Source organism: Microtus oregoni, unplaced genomic scaffold (genome assembly GCF_018167655.1).
Source record: "Microtus oregoni isolate MIOR12 unplaced genomic scaffold, Mior012 000020F_ref0000438, whole genome shotgun sequence".
Lineage (NCBI taxonomy): Eukaryota > Metazoa > Chordata > Mammalia > Rodentia > Cricetidae > Microtus > Microtus oregoni.
In genome coordinates, this window is record NW_024543079.1 from 5,750,980 (window position 1) to 5,772,660 (window position 21,681).

At 42.3% G+C, this 21,681-nt stretch overlaps 2 protein-coding genes across 3 annotated transcripts in view; one reads left to right on the forward strand and one right to left on the reverse strand.

Moving 5' to 3' along the window:
- Nucleotides 1-21,681, reverse strand: part of LOC121460088 (recombining binding protein suppressor of hairless-like protein) — a 197,603-nt gene that overhangs the window by 138,609 nt on the left and 37,313 nt on the right. The gene's annotated exons all lie outside the window — the stretch shown is intronic.
- On the forward strand, nucleotides 8,502-11,488 carry LOC121460085 (seminal vesicle secretory protein 2-like). 2 transcript variants are annotated; one of them, XM_041670229.1, is made up of 4 exons: nucleotides 8,502-8,641; nucleotides 8,869-9,157; nucleotides 9,338-10,194; nucleotides 11,316-11,488. In XM_041670229.1, the coding sequence occupies exons 1-3, from the start codon at nucleotides 8,524-8,526 to the stop codon at nucleotides 10,152-10,154; spliced, it is 1,224 nt and encodes a 407-aa protein (XP_041526163.1). In that variant the 5' UTR covers nucleotides 8,502-8,523; the 3' UTR covers nucleotides 10,155-10,194; nucleotides 11,316-11,488. The 2 variants fall into 2 exon arrangements, with proteins under 2 accessions (XP_041526163.1, XP_041526162.1); XM_041670228.1 differs by having other exon boundaries at nucleotides 8,869-10,194.

A 21,681-nucleotide genomic window follows, 5' to 3' on the forward strand; every position in this document is an offset into this window, starting at 1 on the left:
AAATATATTTACATATTGGAAGGCCAATATTAGAAGACAAGATGTAAATTGTTATATCTTAAATTGGATTTACTGATAAATGAAATGTTGACTTCTAAGACCTAGAAAGTAAAAATTAGAAAAATTTAGAAATGAGATTGTTGAGATTGTTTGTAATCAGCAAAATGAGGTCACCTACTAGTATGACACACAGTTATGACTGGTATCCATATATAATGAATTTGCTTAAATTCAATCCCCTTTCTTTTCCCTCCAATTTCTATATCTACCTCCACTATACATTCCCAACTTCATGTGCTCTTTTCTTTAACCCACTGAGTTCAGTTAGTATTCATGGGTATACGATGATCCACTGCAGCATGGGTAGCCTCTCAAGGGCTGTATCCTTGAAGAAAATGTAATCTCCCTCTCCCTCTCCCTGCAGCCATCAATCGATAACAGTTGCTCATCTAGGGGTGAGCATCATGACCTTCCCCCATTCATGCTGGTATTCTGGCTGATTTGATCCTGTGCAGATATTATGTATATAGTCATAGCTGCTGTGAGTTCATATGTGTAATGGACTGTTATACCTGGCAAACACTTTTTCACGGAAGATACCTACTACCTCTGGATCTTTCCTTTCCCATCTTCTAAGATGTTCCCTGATCTATAGGGGTAGGAAGTATGATATCACTATCCCGTTTAGAACAGAATACTCTGACATCTTTTAGTTTCTGCACACTGGCCAACTGTGGGGCTCGCTATCAATAATCTGTAAAAGGAATCTTCTTGAGACCCATTGATCTGTGGGTATAAAGATAAGAACTTAGGAGGCCGTTTATTACTTTGTACATTTAGCAAAATATTAGTAGTAGTTTTACCCTAGGGTCCACGATCTAGTGAGCCACAGATTTAGGGACCAGTTAAGAGTACTGGGAATGAGTTCCACCTTTTGGAGTGGACTTTATTTTTTGAGGGGTGGGTCTTGAGACAGGGCTTCTCTGTAGCTTTGGAGCCTGTCTTGGAACTAGCTCTTGTAGACCAGGCTAGACTTGAACTCATAGAGATACACCTGCCTCTGCCTCCCGAGTGCTGGGATTAAAGGCAGGTGCCACCACTGCCCCGCCTGTGGAGTAGACTTTAAATCCAAGCAGAAGGTGGCAGGCTACTTTCATCATTCATATCACTCTTACACGAGTGGGTTGATCTTGCTATGGCAGTTGTTACTGTAGCTTGCAGAGTTCACTGCTGGCAACAACACTGATTACTTTTCTCTCCCAATAACGGTACACAGACCCCTCCATGTCCCTGACTCAAGCATGTGGAGTCTTCTGCAGAGTCTTAACATCAGATTCTGGATGGTAACAAAGAGCAATGGCCATAGCATCTAGGGTTTTTTGGGTATCTCTACAGCTCGAAGAACACTGTGGAAAATGGGATGGGGGAAGAGCTGGAAGACAGAGAAAAGGGCTCAGAAATGCCTTCTTCTAGGCATAGCACAGACACTGAAATCAGGAAGTTTGAACAACTAAGGGTGGCTGCATTGGGTATGCACAAGAATGGGTCCACCAACAGCCCAGCGAGAATGTAGGAGGGACTCAGAGGGCCCTGTCCTTCACTGATGAACCATTTTCTCTGCGTAGATTCAAAGAATGGGAACTCATGACTTTTGGTTGTATAACCCCTGGTGACCCCAGCAGGCCCCAATAGATAGTCCTAATCCCATAGTCACACTGATGTCCCTGGTTAAACTAAACGGGTCACACAGCAAAACTAAAGATCACAAATCTGGGAAAGGGACAGTTAGGTAGGGGAAGGGACTGATACACTTGAAAAGGAGATAAGAGGGGGTTGTGGGAAGAATGTAGCCAGAATACATCCTATACATGTGTGAAATTGCCAAAGAACTAAATTACCAAAATAATTTGTTTCTCGGTAGTGCAAATACTAATACCTTTACACTAACAGCTTATGTTAGGCTTTACTGGGTAGATGCTAACAAAAAGGCAACTAAAATTCTTATAACACAAAAGGAAATAAAATGTCAAAATGAAACTTAACATGTTATATGCTACTTTTTTAAAAAAGACAAATAATAAATAACAATTCCAGATGGATCTGAGACCTTAATGTACAATGTGAAACTCTGCAACTGCTAGAGGAAAATACATATGAGCACAGAAAGTGGTGCTCTGGAGAGAGCTCCAAAGCTCAAACATAACAGCAAGAATTGACCAAGTTGGAGTGCATCAAATTAAAAATATTCTGCAGACCAAAAGAAACAATGCTCAGAACGAAAACACAGCATACAAAAAAGAAAAAGCCTTTGCCAGCTAAATTCTTAGGGGATTGATACTTTAAATATATTTAGAACTCAAAAGTTTTACCCTAAAACCTAAGTCAGCCAATCAGTAAACAGACAAATCAACTGGACAGACACTTCTCAAAGAAGGAGTAGAGGGGCTAGCACAGTGGCTCGGTGATTCAGTTCCCAGCACCCACAGGGTGGCTCACAACCACCTATAGCTCTAGTTCTGGGGTGTTTGACACCCTTTTCTGCCCTCTGAGGGTCTCTGCATGTATGTGGTGCACATACATACACACAGGCATACACACTTACAAATAAAACAGGTATTTTATTGTGCTTTAAGATGAAGTACAACTGATCAGCAAATACATGAATAATATCCAATATCCTTAACCCTCAGAGAGGGACATACCAGTAAGAACGATAATGAGATTCCCTTCATATAATCTTTTATTTTTGAGAATTTCATACATAGATGTATATGTGAGCACAGAAGAGGGACTCTGGATGAAGGAAGATAAGCAGAGAGAGGTGGAAGAGAACGAGACGAGGCAATGGAGGCGGAGGGTGAGCCAAGTACACAAAGTGCATGTGAGGAAATGTCACAGAGAAATCCATTCCCTGTGCTGTGCTGAAGAAGGAACATAGATAAAAGCACAATCGTCAAATCTGAGATAGGAGAGCTACGTGGTACCCTAGGAATCTGTCTAATCCTTTTCCATTGCCCTCAAGCAGGCCTTGGAGATTAGACTGAGAGAGTGCGCAACTAGCATTGAGCACAGTGCCTGTGAGCTCAGTACTTACTGTGTGCCAAGAACCAGTTCTTACTGAGCTTAGTAATAAACAGATAGGATGATGCTGATCTTATTCATGGGTCAAAGAACAAAGTCCTGTCCAGTCCTCTGAGCCAAAGACACAGATAACACAAGGGGCTTAGAGTTTGTGAAATACTACTGCTGTTACTGCTACTACTACTAATAAATAATAATAATAAATTTAATTAAATAAAGTAAAACAAAGATGGGGAAAGGAGAACCAACCAGCATAGAAAATTAATGTAGTGCGAAGATGAAACCTGTGATATGATAAAGGAAAGTAGTACCTGGTGGAGCCTAAGCTCTCAACATGGCGTCTTGATACTCAAAGGAGGCCATCCTAGAAGAAAAGGGGACGACTGCAAAGTGCTTTTGATAACTTTATTTTCTCTTGGAGAGAGTAACAGACAGTATGGTACTTTCCTTAAGAATATCTAGAAAACCTAAACTGTATAAATATCACGGGAAAGAACAGAAATGTGTCTAAAGGCTCTTGTCCTGGTCTCAAACCTTAGGTCTAAGGGATTCAGTATCCAGCAACATCGTGAGACACTCATCCCAGCTTAAAGGTCCCACAGAAGCTTCCTTGAGATTCTGGAGGGTGGAGGACTTGGAGGAAATTGAACTCCCACTGAGTAAAAGAACAAGAAGAGAAAGAGGAACAGTCAACAGAATGGTCCCATAGGTCCTCTAGAAAACAGACGCAAATGTCATTTATAGCTACCAGTGGCCTGCTCCTCTAACAGTGGCAGTCAGATGGGTCCCAAGAGAAACGGAGAGACCCCAAGAAGTTGCTGCATTTTCTAGCCCTTCCTTGCAGTGAGAAAAGCTTGTTGCAAATGATTTAAAATAGTAAAAGATTGATTCTGCACGGCGGTTTCCGAGGCTTCAGTCCATGGTTGCTGTTTCATTGCTGTGGGTCTATGGCAAGGGTGAGCAGCATGGTAGCGTGCACATGTGACAGAGAAATTCCTCACGTGTGATATCAGGCCAGTAAGCAGATGGAGGAGAAATATTGAGAGGGGCGGGTACACCCTCCCGGTGGGTACACCCTCCCTAGGCATGTTTGCAGGGGTCACTTCCTCCAACTGGGGCTCAATTCCTCTTTTCCATCACTTCCCAATAATATCATCAGGGAATCAATTTACTAATGGATCGATTTACCAATGATGCCAGAGGTATTATATCACAATGCCTTCTTGGTGGTGGGATCCTCAAAATGAGGACCATGGTTTCTGTATGCGACTCCTTCTCGGGACACATCATATCCAAACCACAGTGCAAATGAAGCTCAGGAAACCTTAGGCGTCCTCACCCGGAAAAGTCATGATTAACACCATGTTCTCTAAGCCACCATCACTACATTTCCTATGCATCCACGGTATGGGTCAATAAGCCTTTGCTTCCCATTGGTCACACCTCCCTGTGGTCAAAGCACCTCCCACTAACAAGTCTTCAACGCTTGTGTGCCTATGGGAGGGGGTTATCGAGATCTACTACAGCGTTGAGTTTAACAGGAGTTCTAAGAAGAATTCTAAAAATATCTCCTTTCTCAATTGACTATTCCAGCAGCTTCCATCTCAGGGCTCGAAGGTAAAGTGCATGTGTAGAGGGCTAGGACGGAGCTGGCTTCAGCTAGTTACATCCTGCTGGAAGTGGACATTCGCGGAACCAGGACACGACTGGGCGAAAACCGAGGATGCTGTATCTGGGGAAAGTCTCCCTGTTTGTTTTTGCTCTGAGAGATTTGAGCAGAGCACCTGTCACATAACACACCTCATATGTGTGATTCCTCCTTGGTGATCAATATCACTCCTATGTTGCCAGCGGGGGTCCTGTGTGAGGCCTGCAGAGACACCCTGGTTTGCAGTTGCAATGGGTATGGCAAGTCTGCCACTTGGGACACGTTTAGACTGTGTTAAAAATGGATGTAGCCATCCCACTTATCAGAGTGTCGGTGGTGGAGGAAGCATGAATGAGCACAGCCCAGGCTAGGGGATGCTATGCAGAGTTACCTCTGCTTTCCTCCCGGGAACTTACAAACATCTTGTTCAGATGGGAAGTACTTTCCTCATCTTATTTGATAAACTTGTAATTTTTCTGATTCCTTTTATGCTGAAAAAAAACATATCTAATTACTCATTTCTTATACTCCTAAAAATATAATTCCAAGTTTTTAAAAAAATATATAACTTTTCTGGCATTTTGGGTTTTTTTTTTCTGACTTGATTCAACTGATTCCTTTCATGGTAGCAGTCCTGAAACACTTGGAAACTCCTGATTATATGAAGTTATGGGATGGGGCTGGAGAAATAGCTCAGCAGTTAAGAGTACTGGTTGCTGTCGGAGGACCTGGGTTCAATTCCCCCATCCACATGGCTGCTAACAAGCATCTGTAACTCCAGTTACAGAGGATTCACACCCTCTTCTGGCCTCCACAGGCGCTGAATACATATTTGGCTCATTGTATACATGCGGGCAAAACACCCATTAACATAAGACAAAAATATTTTTAAAATTTGAGTTATTAAAAAAATTGAAATTTTAAGATATTAAATTAGAAACAACACCAGACATGAAAGAATAAGTATTGTATTGTCTCACTTGTATAAGTACCCAGGATGATAACATTCCTAGACACATAATGAGTTAATAGGTTATGAGGGCCTGAGATGAGAGAGAAATGTAGTGTTACCTAATACCACAGATGTGAATTGTAATCATGAAAAACATCTGGAGATAGACACTGGCAATATGAGTGTACTTAATAGCATGAAGTTGAAAAATAAAAACTATTTACTATAGTAAATTTCATGTCACACATATTAAAGTATAGGACTCCTCATCCACCTAGTTGAAGACTGATTCTGTACACCCAGGCACGGCATAGATGGCTGTGCAACCTGCACAGCTTTGGACCTGACCTGACTGGGGCCATTACTGGAAATGAACAAAGGACAGAGACGAGTCTAGACAATCTGGGATCAGGTGGCCATGCACACTGATGAAGACACGCCACCAGCGGAAACTTAAGTGCATTGATTTTATAATATGGGGTGAAGGAAAAAGCAGGTAAGCTAATCTCAGTGAGAGGTCTCTGCAGGGGAGCAGTCTCAGGTTGGCGACATCTGGATGAGGAAGCCGTGCGTGGTAGTTTCTGTACACACCAGTTTTAGGTAAAGGTCAACAATTTATCATCATCCATACTTGGGCCAAGTGAAGGCCTTGCCATTCCCCTGGGTCTGAAGTATTGGTGTCCTTGCCATGGCCATGCTCATGTCAACAAGGCACGTTCACCCAGGACTTCATCCCCTTCACACAGGCGCTGACCTTAGCCTAAGTAATTTTGGATGGGCTTTTGTAATCCCGTGGTATTCATACACTTTAGGGTTTCTGCCTATTCTTAGGATAATTTATCTTATATTTTTCAAGTTGCCAAATAATTTCTTACATAGATATAAACAAAGCTCTTAAATTTCCTTTTCCGTTCCCAAGCATATTATTTCACAACTTCTGAGTTGGATTTTGCCATCCTTGTTAATAAAATGTTTTCAAAAGGAAAATGACCTGTATTTTTTAAAACTATCTAGCAAGAGTTTTACTGTCCTTCTCCAGAATCAGTCTGTCTTATTCTCCATTTGTTTTTCTATCCTTCCAACTGCTCACTTCTCTTTTCATTCTCCACCAATATATTGAATGTTTAGATTTAAATTTTCATTTCAATGCATACTCTTCTGGAATGTATAGCATAATTGCATGGCATCTGTGATCCTCAACTTCCTGGGTTTTGCTCACAGACATTATTCCTGAGTTTCATCTGCATTTCATAAAGAGATTGTCAAGAGATTTGTTCTTAATTCCTAAATATGATCAAAGTTTTCAGATCCTGTCCTTATTACCTTTGATTGAAGAATTTCCTGGATTTCTCTAAAACAAATAAGAGACATGGGAGGAGAGATAGGGTTGAGTGGACACAGTAAGCAATCACTGGTCTCCCGAGGGAAACAGTTACTTCCCTTTATAAGAGGTCAGAGTGGCTCAGTGCAACTCAAGCATTTTATTTAAACGTTACATTTATTTTATGCATTTTCTTTTTGTAAGGGCCTAGTTTGGCTTTTTCTTTGCCTCTTCCATACAGTACTACCCAGAATGTTGGGTGGGACGGCTGGAAATATGTTTCAAGTAGACTTCCTCCCCAGACTACAGCATTATGGTGGAGTATGAAGCGGAACACACTGCAGGGATGTTCTCTTCCCCCAAGAGCATGTCCGCAGTCCTGTCCTTTGGAAGGTGTGTCTGAGTCACCAAAGCCATTGTTCTCACAGTCACACAAAGCTGTCCTTCTAAACAAGAAGGCAAGTCTTCCATCTTGTCTCAGGATGCTAGTGGCATCACCGGTGGCGAAGTGTTCACCACAGCCCACTACTAGTGCGGCTGGATAACGTTCCTGTCAGAGCTTTCTAAATTAAAATACTGGGGTTTATTCTTTGTTGGATTCCATGACATACATTCAGTAAGGAAAGCGAGAGTCTTTCTTGTTTGTCCAATAGTGATTCCTGTCACCATTCAATTGTTGCAATACCTCCCCCTTTCAAATGCTTCTACACTTCACCTTGCCTTCCAGATACACCGCAAGCTCATTCCACTGCACACACGGATTACCTAAAATGCCACAGCTAGCAAACCATCACAACCATGGCGGTCTTGTCTTACCAAAGTTAGCAGAGCAAACTAATCATAAAAGCAAACACCCATATCTCTCTTAGATAAATATAGACATTGGCACATCAACGTTTATAGTTATATAGCTCAGAGCTACTTTTGGGCATTGATGTTCCCTGATTATTTTTTTTTTCCAGAGCCGAGGTTTGAATCAAGAGCCTCACACGTGACAGGCAAGTGGTCTACCACATAGCTACAGCTTCAATCTCTCCATTTATTCTTCAAACTTTCTATTAGAGGTTTTCTCTTATTCAACTCTTTCTATGTTGTTCTACACATGTGAATGCTTCTTTGTATGTAAATGTGAAGCTATGTAAAACTCCATGTAAAACAAGTAGCTTCATGGGCTTCTTGAGATAGCATGCTAAACAATGCCAGAATGGAAAGAACACCACTACACTGTGACTAGGAAAACTTGGTTTGGCCCTGGCTACCTTCAGAGCATGAAAAACTCTAGCCTGGATTTTGTTTGAAAATGCAAAGAGTGTGTGATAAACTCAGAGGGTTGATAAATATTTGCTGAGGCTATGACAGAGAAAACATTGCGTCCCTGCACTAAACCCCTGGGAACATTACCAATGTCCCCAACTGTGCAGAGGGGAGGAAGTTGACATTTAGAGATAATAAAAAGGGGGGGGGCAGCATCTTTTGTAGCCTCAGCCACATCAGTGGTACACCCAGCTAAAGAAGATATAAATGAGCAACTCAGCTCATTTCTCAGTGAAAGCACTTCCTGACAAGATGAAGTCCTCAGTCTTCATCCTCTCTCTGCTCCTCATTCTGGAAAGACAGGACGCTGTGGTTGGGCAGTATGGTGAGTATAGAGACAGTAGCTAGAGAGAAAGTCACTCAGGGAGAGTATCCTTCATGGAGTGGGCAATTCCTTCCATAGGGCAATCTTTTTGATGAGACTTAATTCTTCTCTACCCAAACCCAAATCCCTGGAGGAAACATCAACAGTTTTATGAGGCAATTTTTGGAATAAGACTCGGAATGAACTATGCAGATGATATAACAAACATTCTTATTATAAATTACCAGGTGGAACAAAAGGTGGCTTCACAAAAGGTGGCTTCACGAAAGGTGGCTTCACGAAAGGTGGCTTCACGAAAGGTGGCTTCACTAGTAGCTCGTCGGGATTTATGAAAGGTCATGTCAGTTATGGGCTCAAAGGAGGCAGTGATGATGTAGCTGAAGAAAGTGTTTTCATGCAAACAAAACACCAAGTATATGGCCAGGATGGTGAAATGTCACAGTCGCGTCTTTCACAAGAACATACAGGAGTAAAGGGGGCTGCACTTTGTCGTAAAGGACAAGTGTCCCAACTAAAATCCCAAGAATCCCAAGTGAAATCCTATGGACAAGTGAACTCCCAAGAATCTCAACTGAAATCATCCTATGGACAACTAAAATCCCAAAACTCCCAAGTCAAATCCTATGGACAAGTGAAATCCTATGGACAAGTGAACTCCCAAGAATCTCAACTGAAATCATCCTATGGACAACTAAAATCCCAAGAATCCCAAGTGAAATCCTATGGACAAGTGAACTCCCAAGAATCTCAACTGAAATCATCCTATGGACAACTAAAATCCCAAAACTCCCAAGTCAAATCCTATGGACAAGTGAAATCCTACGGACAAGTGAAATCCCATGAATCTCAACTGAAATCATCCTATGGACAACTAAAGTCTCAAAATTCCCAAGTGAAATCTTATGGCCAACTAAAATCCCAAGATGCCCAACTAAAATCCTATGGTCAACGAAAATCCTATGGTGAAGAATCCCAACTGAAATCCTACGGTCAACTAAAATCTCAAGATGGCCAACTAAAATCCTATAGCCAAGTAAAATCTCAAGATACCCAACTAAAATCCTATAGCCAAGTAAAATCTCAAGATACCCAACTAAAATCCTATGGTCAAGCAAAATCCCAAGATGCCCAACTAAAATCTTATGGCCAAGTAAAATCCCAAGACACCCAACTAAAATCTTTTGGCCAACAAAAATCCCTACAAGGTTTTTCTCAACAAACTAAGCATAAAGGTTTTGCTATGAATGAGGAGCTATCACAAGTACGTAAGCAATATAATGATGATGAGAGTTCTGTGCAACAAAAGTCTAGCCAGGTAAAAACAGAGGAAGATTTAGCCCAATTTGGACAACAACGCCAGTTTGGACAAGAACGCTCACAATCCTATAAAGGATATCTTGAACAGTACAAAAAGAAATCACAAGACCACTATCAACAAAGAAGAAATTTTAATCAAGATATCTATTTTACAAAGGGAGGGGCAGACCTATATCAAACTCAACTCAAGGGATAATGTAGTCATCGACCAACTAAAGCACAAGATCAATATCAAGGTATGTTTCTACCAATAGGAGAGATATTTATCCTGATGCTTGCATGTGGTATATAAGGAAGCCCTGGGTCCATCATGGGATTGATACCCATTTGTTCCTATCAGTAGAAGTATTATGTTACAAATTTTGAGAAAGATAACGAGCATGCCCCGGAAAAATGAGTACTAGGTATGAGAGAAGCAGAGTAAACTACCCAGGTTAACAACGGGTACTACACTCTGACATTAAGGAAGTATTTTTCAGGGTTTTTTTTAAACATGGATGGAGTTTATATTATTAAATATGTACCACCTATGAAATCATATTTAACATTTTATGACATAATCTTATTTTTTCTTATAATTTGACTTGGCAAAAATTGGTTTCTTGCTTATATTAACATAAGGTATTATTGCAGATCTTTCTCCACACTGGGGTGTTCTTGAGTCCCTGTTACCTCCGTTTTCCACCAGAACCACAGGGTTATGGATTAGTTTTCTTTTCCATCAGATAGAAGATAGGATTACAAAGATCTCTGTTTGGGGCGGACACTGTTCTCAGTTGTCTGCCTAATGATGAGCCTGGTAGAGTCCAACGGACAGTCCCATGCTTGTGGTCATGTTAGTGGCCCTGGTTAGACCCAGCTGGTCATAAAACGAAACAAAAAGACATGATTGTGAGAAGGAGACTTGTGGGGAGAAGTGGCCTAATTAAGATGTACAGAAGATAGAAGATGGCAGGATTGGCAGTAATCAGAATACACCATATGTGAGTACGGGAGTCTCCAAGAACAAAGTAAAAGGGTTTTTTGCTGTTGTTGTTCTCTTCTTAAATCTGTATTTGTGATACAGGACGAGTTCAAAAGTGAACACAAGGTAGGAAGTGTACAGAGGTCACTGCTAGACATTTGCAACCTTGGGAGTGCAGCCTGAGCCTGAGCAGAAAGACAGTGTTCACTACTTTGTTTGCATTAAGAAAGGGAGAGCAACAGAAACCACGGACACACTTGAGGACCGTCGGAGTTATTAGCGGCTGAGTACCCTAATTTGTAGAAACTGGTTCTGGTAGAACTGAAAGAGGCCGACACCCATTCATTTACACCTCAACTTCTGACTGCCCTTGTTTACCCCTTCTCTTTCTAGGACTCACCTCGCCAGAGTCAAGTCTATGATACCTTCCAGAAGCCGCCTGTAATATGGTCCCAGATCTCTGGTTCATGTACAACCTTCTACTCACGTTTGCTCTCTGTATAACTTCTAACCACGGAGCTTCCTCAAATGCTTGCTTTCCAATAAAAATAGAACTTTCTGCATCACTTGCTTTGTTTACTGACGTCTGATTCCTGATAATATCTGGTTTGGGAACACTCCTGGTGGGCAGTTTCAAAAAGAAGAGACAACTGTGTAGCACTGGGGGAAACAGCAATGAAATCCACATCTGTAGATGTCTGGGTCATAGAAAAAAGCTACTAGAACTGTGCCTGACACCCCGTGAGTCACCTAAAGTCAACTTTAAAATCCCTCAAAACTTTTTCTAGCGGGTCTTCAGAAACTGACCACCAGAATTAAAAGTTCACTGGCCCAAAAAAGTTGGTTTCCAGTTGCAACTCTGTTATGGAAACATCGATTTTCAGGCTGGAGAGCTGGCTCAGCCATTAAAGGTTCAACTCACAATCAATATAAGAAATATATCAACTTTCAATTTAAATTGTTTTTCTCTCTGAGTTTAAGTCTACCATTTATATAGAGGAACATTTCCTCCGATTGCTTTAACTTTGTCAAATCAAGTAAGGCTTTAACACTTATATGGCCCCACAGCCAGGAACTGGACTGGCAGATCACTTACTAATACATTTGATACTTACGAAAAAAGTAGAAGGACTCAGTGTTATTTAATAAGACTTGCCTCTGCTACCACAACCACAGAGAAACATGTGCAGGCCACAGAGACATTTTCACTTGTATTCTGGAAGGTTTAGTCACTTCAATAGGTGTGTGTGTGTGGGGGGGGTTCCTTTGCTATAAATTTGAAGGGTTTGGATATCTCTCTGGATAAAAACACAAGAATTCTGCTGAAGTCTTGAAGCAGAATGGATATAGGGAGCTAACATGTAGCGGAAACAATACCTCACTCAGACACCAAAGGCTATCAAATAAAAGGCCTTGTTCCAGGTATGGGTTATATCTTTTTGAGCTGTTAGCCACAGGGATGGCACCCCCAACATTGCAAGCTATTGCCATTGCTTCTAGTTACCCTTACCATAAAGTTAAAGTAAGACTCTACCACTGAAGACACTACATACCTGGGTCATAGGACACACAGAAATCAAGCTGAGACTGATCTGGAAGCTTCATCCTATTGACTAGCTTTCACAGTGCTTACTAGGGAGGAAAAGTCATCAACACTGTTATACCTAGCTGTGAACCCTATGAACTAGAATTAACAAAACTGGCCTGGTAAGATAAGGCTACCAGTGTAATGGTGGTACAAATGCTATGAAAGGGATCAGTCAAGCACTTTCTGATTGAACTTGGGTCCCACCCACAAGATGTGGACCAATGCAGCCAAAAGAGCTGTGGAATGTTCATACTCATCCCACATTTGTTCCATAATTTTATTATGAAAGTACATTGATGTGGGAGTCCCCTCTGGATGCTCTAAATATGTTTTATTATCACTGGTTAATAATATGCTTTGGGTTTATGGCAGTGCAGAATAGAGCAAGACAAGAATTCCAAGCAGAGATAGAGAAGAAAAGGAAGTGGAGTCAGGGAGACGCCATGTAGCTGCCGAAGGAGACAGACTCCAGAACCTTACCGGTAAACCATGAGCCTTGTGGCAATACACAGAATAATAGAAATGGGTTAATTTAACATGTAAGAGTTAGTTAATAAGAAGCCTAAGCTAAAGCTAATAGGTCAAGCAGTGTTGCAATATAGTTTCTGTGTAATTATTTTGGGTCTGGGCAGCCAGGAAACTAATGAGCAACCTCCATCTACAGTACATTACTTATATATTTTCACAATCTATACATGGAAAATAGTTCTGTCCAGAATCAACAAAATCACAACTACTATTTAATCATAATGATTTAAGTGATAATAAATAATATATTTAGTTTTGAAAGTAGGCTGTTAAAAGGTAGATAATTTGGGGGTAAAATAAATAAATTTTCACATGTGAGAACAGATACTAGCCAGAGCTGGGGCTGAGACTAACTAAGCTGATAAAATGCCTTCTAAGCATGAAAGAGGCCTGAAGTTCAGCTTGCAGCCTGACGTATACACCTGCAATACCAGCATTCAGGAAGTATAGGCAAGCGGGCCAGAAGCTCAAAATCTTCCTCACCTCAGCTGTGTAGCGAATGCTAGGCCAGCCTCAGTGTATTCAGTGCACTAGTCAGGGTTCTCCACCCAAACTGAGAAAATGAATAAGGTGAGAGGGGAGAGAGAGGGAGAGAGGCTATGGTCTGAGTAGCCTAACAACGGCTAGCTCCTGATATGGAACTGGAGTCCAAGGGGATTACTAAAGAGCTGCTGGCCTTCAGTCTATGTTGAAATCCCAAAGAAGTGTGTTCTAATACTGGTGAAAGGGTGTCTCAGCAAAGAGAGGGCAAGCAAGCAAAAAGCAAAAGTTTCCATCTTCCATGTCCTTTTATGTGGGCTGCCACCAGATGGTGTGGCCCAGATTTAGAATGGATCTTTCCACAACACATGATCCAATCAAGAAAATCCCACAGGCATGCCCAGCTGCTTGAGTTTTAGTTGATTCCAGATGTAGTCAAATTTGACAACCAAGATGAGCCATCACACTCAGAAACAAGAGTGGTGTGTGTGTGTGTGTGTGTGTGAGAGAGAGAGAGAGGGAGAGAGAGACAGAGACAGAGACAGAGACAGAGAGACAGAGAGAGAAAGAGAGAGAGAGTGTGAGCGCTAGCTATCAGGTGCCAAGGTTAGATTATAATAGTTTGAACTGACAGTTTACCCACAAATATATGTTTGATGTTATTTGCTAGTAATGATATTTGCAAATAAATCCTTTAGAAAGAAAGAAAGAGCCTAAAGCTGGGTGGGTAGTGATATGGGGAAGATCTGAGAGGAACTGGGAGAGGGAAAACAATCAAAATACATCAAATGAAAAAAATTAACTATAAATAAAAAATGTAACCATCGAAGACAAAATGATACAGGACTAGTTTGACCTTCCATTTTTATTGACAGGACCCTCATTTTTCTGAAATTGGGTCTTACTATGTTGCCTAGGCCAGTTTTGAACTTGTGATGCTCCCATCCCAATCTCATTAGTGGCTGGGATTACAGGTATGCGTAACCAGACCCAAGTGCTAGTGTCCTTTTGAAAAGAATTCCTTGAGAGCTGAGGTACCTTATACACACGCAGATCTAAGTTCAGTCCCCAGCACTCATGTAAGACTGTCAAGCATGGTGGTGCTCACTTGCAATCCCAGTGCTGTGGAGGCTAAGGCAGACAGGTCCCTGCAGACTGCAAGACAGCCGGCCTAGCCTAGTTGGTAAGCGTCAGGTATTGAAAACACCTGTCTCAAAGGCCTTTCTGAATAATAGCAGGGGTTGTCTTCTGGCGTCCACATTCTTACACGAGCAGCCACTAACACATGCATAAGTCTTGCAACTGTGCATCAAAAAAGAATGTCTTGAGAAATGTGATACACCTACAAAGAATCCACGCAAAGAGGAGAGACTGCAATAATAAAATTTAGTTTTTCTGGCTCCAGCTTATTTCCCTTGATAGTCTCCATTTCCATCCATTTCCAGCAAATGACATAATTTCATTCTTTACATCCAAATAAAATCCTATGTGCATATGTACCAGATTTTAACCATTCATCTGATGGGGGAGGTAGTATCAAGGCTCTTCCATATCCTAGCTATGGTGATTAACAATATCCAAACAGTAAACATGGGTGTGTAGGCATCTCTCTGGTATGATAGCTTTGGTTCCTTTGTGTATATGCTAACGCATGGCAAAATTAAATCAATATATTAGTTCAACTTTCTGGTTTCTGAGGCCCCTTCATACTAAGTTCCACATTGGCTACAACAGTTTACACTCAGACCATCAACGTGTAAGGAATTCTCCTCCCCTGTATCTACACCAGCTTTTCAACTCACGTTTTCTTCACAATAGTTATTGAGTTTCCCTCAGTATCTGGACAAGATCATCAACCCATAGTGTTTCCAGAGAGGCTGAATCCTCTAGCCCTGCTCTGATCTAAAGAAGTTGGACACCACAAGAGGACAGAAGGATTTCCCAGCTCTTCAGTGTCCCTTCTGTTCTTCACTGTGCAACAACAAAATGACCCAGTCATCTGCCCGAGCTACCTGTGGATGAAGGAATGCAGAGAGGCATGTCACCTCCCATTTACCTCTAAGTTTTCTATTTGTTTTTCTAAAAGAAAGCATGAATGAAGGAGGTAGATATGGTTTGTTCAGCTCCCACATAGACAGAGTAGTCAAGGAAACAACATAGGCATCACTTGCTCAGTGGGTGTAGGGGTTTATAGACTACATTTCTTGGATTCTCAAAGTAAAACTGTCCACCTGGGGGAAATTGCCACAGAGATGAAAAGCTGGATTCTTGTCACCACCCCTCCCCCAGCTTCCTTCAGCATTGCCTCATGCAAGGTGACTCCTATCAGGCCTTGGGCAGTCTAAAGAGCATTTGTGACGTAGGTATTAGCACAGATAGGGGCATGGTAAGTGGTGAGCATTCATTTCCAAGGTGTTTATTACAAAGTTAGCTGTGTTTGACTTTGAAGAGAAGCGGCAATGATGGTCCTTGCTTTGGACACCTCTCACTTGGCATCTTGACCAAGGAATACATGGCATCCGTGGGCACAGACATAGCACTGAGGTGATGTGGGATTTCCCTCTGTATGCTGTGAATACCACTGGTTAATAAAGAACTGTCTTGGGCCTGCACAGAGCAGAATTTAGTAAGGTGGTGAAAACTAAGCTGAATGCTGGGAGAAAGGAGGTGCAGTCAGGGAGAAGCCATGTAGCCCCACCGGAGAAAGACGCAGGATGGAACCTTACCCAGTAAGCCACAGCCACATGGTGATACACAGATTAATAGAAATGGGTTAAGAGTTAGCCAATAAGAAGCTAGAGCTAATGGGCCAAGCACTGTTTGAAATAATATAGTTTCAGTGTGATTATTTGGGGGCTGAGAAGCTGGGAACCAACAAGCAGCCTCCCTACCACAACACTGAGGAGCTACACAGGGACCAGTACAGGCTGATTTTGACAGTGAGTCTACATACACTGGTCTCCTTATTTTAAAAAAAAAATTGTTTTTTATTTATTTACATGTATGTGCATATGCATGCAGGTACATATGAAGGCCAGAAGATGGCATCAAATCCCTTTGGAGTTGGAGTTACAAGCAGTTGTGAGTGCCTGATAAGGGTGATGAGCAGAGCAGCAACTGCTCTTAACTGCTGAGTCTTCCCTCTAACTCAGCTTTCCATATTTATAACCTGTTCTCTTCGCAGTGGGTTCCAGGCAGGCTTCCTAGTGACTCTGTGGAAAGGCTAGGTCCTTAACATGTTACCTGGCCCAGAAATGACTTCTTTGGAATAATGTTCTTCCATCTGGGTAACTGATCATGTGAAGGGCTCCAAAGAATCATTCCACAGCCAACAACCGCAACAGATGGAAGTCATTATTGCATTAAATGCTTGATGTTCCTTGAACATTAAGGTATACATAGGTTGTTTTCATATATATGTGTTTGTGTCTGTATGTAGATACACATATATATGTACATTATACACATATGTACATATATATGTAATGTGTATATATATGTATGTATACACACATACACTTAAATGGTTACTGGGCTTAAGCCTACCAGCAGAGACATGATCAAAGTGGCTCAGAGTCCCCTTCCAGACCCACCCTCAGCACCTGAAGCAGTGTCTCCACTGGAGCTGCCCTTTTCAAACTCCATCTCTGAGAAAGCCTGCCAAAAGTCAGCCTTGGGGCTGTTCAAGACCACGCCTATAAGCTACTTAAGGCCTGGTAGCCATATTTGCCATGTGATTCCTCTTGAACCCTCCTGAGGGTCGCCCAGGAGTGCTTTGCTCAGATTATACCTGGTTTTATTAATTTGGTTTTTTTAATATTTATTTATTTATTTATTTATTTATTTATTTTGGTTTTTCGAGACAGGGTTTCTCTGTGGCTTTGGAGCCTGTCCTGGAACTAGCTCTGTAGACCAGGCTGGTCTCGAACTCACAGAGATCCGCCTGCCTCTGCCTCCCGAGTGCTGGGATTAAAGGCGTGTGCCACCATCGCCCGGCTTATTAATTTGGTTTGATTGGCTTATTACATCAGCAGTGGCGGCAGAATCCCATTAACCAGGGATTTAAAACTTATCACAAAGGAACCTCTCTCTCTCTCTCTCTCTCTCTCTCTCTCTCTCTCTCTATTTCTCTGTCTGTGACTTCCCCTTCCCTCCGTCTCCAGAATCCATCAGATATACCCTTGTTAGGAAGTCATATCTGTACCTTTGTTCTAATCTCTAAACTACCATAGACACACTCAGACTAGGCAAAGCTTTCACCATTATCTCTAAGGCAACCTGCCAATCTTATCTTTGATGTGATGAGGTGGCCCCTGATCAGCTTCGGAGCACACTGCTTGTTCTTCATCAGAGAAGGCTCTGTCGCCAGGGAACTGCCATCATCAACACTGGGTGAGTGCTTTTATATCCCACTCTCCTCTGCAATAGATGTGCTTCCCAATGAGTGAATTGATCCATGTGACTAGGTGACAAACCCTCTTCCTCCCTCAGTCCAATCAGGGACTGTGGCGTGGCTTGCGTTTTCTCCAGGCTGAACAGTGGTTGTTTTACTGTTTTTCACCCAAGGATGACTATGGAGCCATAAATGAGCAAGGGGCTTTCTGGCACAGACTGAAAGACCAGGTCCTGGTGCATACCAATATGTTGAATTCATAACTGAAAGCAAGGTATACAGATGGGTGATATTTGTTTTCTCCTGCTCCTGGATACTTGGATCTGCTACATAAATGCCAACTCACTGTGAATAACTCAAATGTCATTTTACATAACCTAAACTGAACCATATACATGATTTCTTTCCTTGTCATTTCCTCTTTAAAAGTTCCCTTATAATCAGATGTGCCCACCAAAGATACCAGGAAATTCAGTTACAAAGTTCAGAAAATGCCCTGGGCTCCGGTCTTCTTTCACAGATGGCATTGCTGAGATTCAGAGAAATCTTGAACTTTGTGAGTTGAAGACTGAGCATGTTCAGTCGAGAGGGGAACTTAAGTCCAGAAGATGGTTCTATGCTGAGATTTTCTGAAATCCAAGACTAACAGACATGATGTCTTAGTTAGGGTTTCCATTGCTGTGATGAAGCACCATGACCATAAAGTAAGTTGGTGAGGAAAGGGTTTACCTGGCTGACACTTCCACATTGCCTTTCATCCCTGAAGGAAGTCAGGACAGAAACTTAGACAAGGCAGGCATATGGAGGCAGGAGCTGAGGCAGAGCTATGAAGGGGTGATGCTTACTGGCTTGCTCCCCAAGGCTTGCTCAGCCTGCTTTCTTATAGAACACAGGACCATCAGCCCAGGAATGGCACCACCCACGATGGGCTGGGCTCTCCCCCATTGATTGAGAAGATGTCTTACAGCTGGATCTCATGGAAGCATTTCCTCAACTGAGGCTCCTTCTTCTCTGACGACTCAAGTTTGTGTCAAGTTGAAATATAAAACCAGCCAATACACCAACCCCTTGTCAACTTGACACACAAACACATCACTGTTAAAAACACACCCTTCCTTAGTCAGTCCAATATCTCACATTAAAAAGATAAAAGTCCCACAGTCTCAAACACATTAACACTTCAGTTCCTTTAAAATAGCCAATCTCTTTTAAAATCCAAAGCCTTAAAATTCAAAATCTCCCAACTGTGAGCTCCAGTAAAACATTTTTTCTTTTTTTTCCTTTTAGTGTTTTGAGACAGGATTTCTTTGCGTTGCATTAGAGCCTGTCCTGGAACTAGCTTTCACAGACCAGGAGAACTCAGAGATTCTCTTGAACTCACAGAGATTCACCTGCCTCTACCTCCCGAGTGCTGGGATTAAAGGCGTGCGCCACCACTGCCCAGTTCCAGGAAAATACTTTCTTACTTCAAGAGGGAAAAATCGGGTCACAGTCACAGTCAAATCAAATCAAAACCAATTCCAACAGTCTAATGGCTGGGATCCACTCACAATCCTCTTGACTCCTCCCAAAGGCTTGGGTCACTTCTCCAGTCCACGTTCTACAGCACACACAGCTTGTCTTCTTTCTCCAACTCCACGTTCTACAGCACACACAGCTTGTCTTCTTTCTCCAACTCCACGTTCTACAGCACACACAGCTTGTCTTCTTTCTCCAACTCTACGTTCTACAGCACACACAGCTTGTCTTCTTTCTCCAACTCCACGTTCTGCAGCACACACAGCTTGTCTTCTAGGCTCTGGTTGGCTCCACTCCACTGCTGCTACTATGCTTGGTGGTCATTCCATGATACTGGCATCTCCAGAATGCTGGGGTATTCTGTTCCACGTGGGCTCCACTTTTGCCAATAACCTCTCATAGGTTCTCTTCATGATGCCAAGCCTCAACTTCTTTGCATGACCCCTCTAGTCCTGGGCCTTCAACTACCACTGAAACTGCTCCTTCACCAATGACCTCTCCTGGACTCTCACAGTAAGAAGCCTCAGCTGCTTTCCATGACCCCTTCATGCCTTCAAAACCAGTACCACCTGTGTGACTCTTATACATTACCAAATTCTGCTACCAACATGAGGTACAACTATGGTCACCTCAGGAACACAGCTTTTCTTTGCTCTCAGAAAACACTTCCCAGATTTCACCTCAACAACACTGGTGTCTTGTTAATCACTGCTAATTTCTTAGTTCCCACTAACCAGCACCAATTGTCCCAGGAACGTAAAGTTTTCATCCTAGTAATTCTGGTATCTTGTTAAACACAGCTATTCTTTCAGCCCTAGTTACCAGAACCACAGAATCTTAATCCAAAATAACAAATGGCCCTAATAGCGCCTTTAAACTTCTCTCTGAAACTTTGCAAGCCAGGCCTTCATCTTCTGCACCACTCTTAATATTCTTATCTTCCAAGCTCCCAAAGAACATCCCATTGTGCTCTTTAATGCTCAATGGTTCTTTTTATTCCAAAGTTCCAAAGTCCTTCCACAATTCTCCAAAACCATGGTCAGATCCGTCACAAAAACACCCCACTCCTGGTACCAGCTACTGTCTTAGTTACGGTTTCTATTGCTGTGAAGAAACACCATTACCACAACAACCCTTATTAAGGAAAACATTTCACTGAGGCTGACTTACAGATCAGAGGTTTAGTCCATCATCATCATAGTGGGGAGCATGACAGCGTGCAGGTAGACATGGAGCTGAGAAATGTCAAAGACCAGCTTCAATAAAACTCATACATTACAGGGTAGGAGTGTGAGGATTAGAATTATTAAGTAAAAGAAACAGAGATATGAGAGAAATAAAAGATAGAAATATAGAACAGCGTCAGGAGGGACATTCAGTGAACACTGAATCTGCTTTGTTTATTTTCCACATGCTTATGTACTTTACTCCAAAAAGGGAGGGGGATGCAACAGATTTCATTAACATGATATAAGAAATTGACTTGAATTCTCTGACCTTTGATCCAGGTGGAGTGGATCCACCTCTATACCCAAAATACTAATTAACTACACCCAAGTGTTAGGAAAAAGTCCTAAGATGAGCCACTCCACCGGTGCAAAAAAATCCAAATAGGTCAGTTTAAACCAAATTAAAATGCCCATGTTTTATTAAATATAGTGCTCTCAGGTGGCTGAGTGGACGGCGGGGAGACAGGAAAGCAGGGAGCACATGCAAACCCAAAACAATGTGTTCCTCCTCTGGGAGCCCTCTTAAATACCCTGTGGAAGTGGTCCTGATCGGGGGAGCAATCAGGACCTGGCATGCTGGGATTTGGAGTCCAGACCAATGCAACTCTGAGGCCAGGGTGCTGGGATGGATGCCAGGAGCTGGGGTTATGCTCCCAACTTAACATTCCAGACTCTTTGGATATAGGGGTGACAGGAAGTTGAAATGATAATAATGACCAACATTTTTTTAAATAATTTTTTTATTAAGAAAAGAAGAAAAAAACATAAACAAAAAACAAGTTTCCACCTCCTCCCAGCCTCCCATTTCCCTCCCCCTCCTCCCACCCTTCTCCCCCTCCTCCCACCCTTCTACCCCTCCCCCCACTCCTCTCCCCCTCCCTCTCCAGTCCACAGAGCAGTCCAGGTTCCCTGCCCTGTGGTAAGTCCTAGGTCCTCCCCCCTCCGTCCATATCTAGGAAGGTGAACATCCAAACTGGCTAGGCTTCCACAAAGCCAGCACATTAAGTAGGATCAAAACCCCGT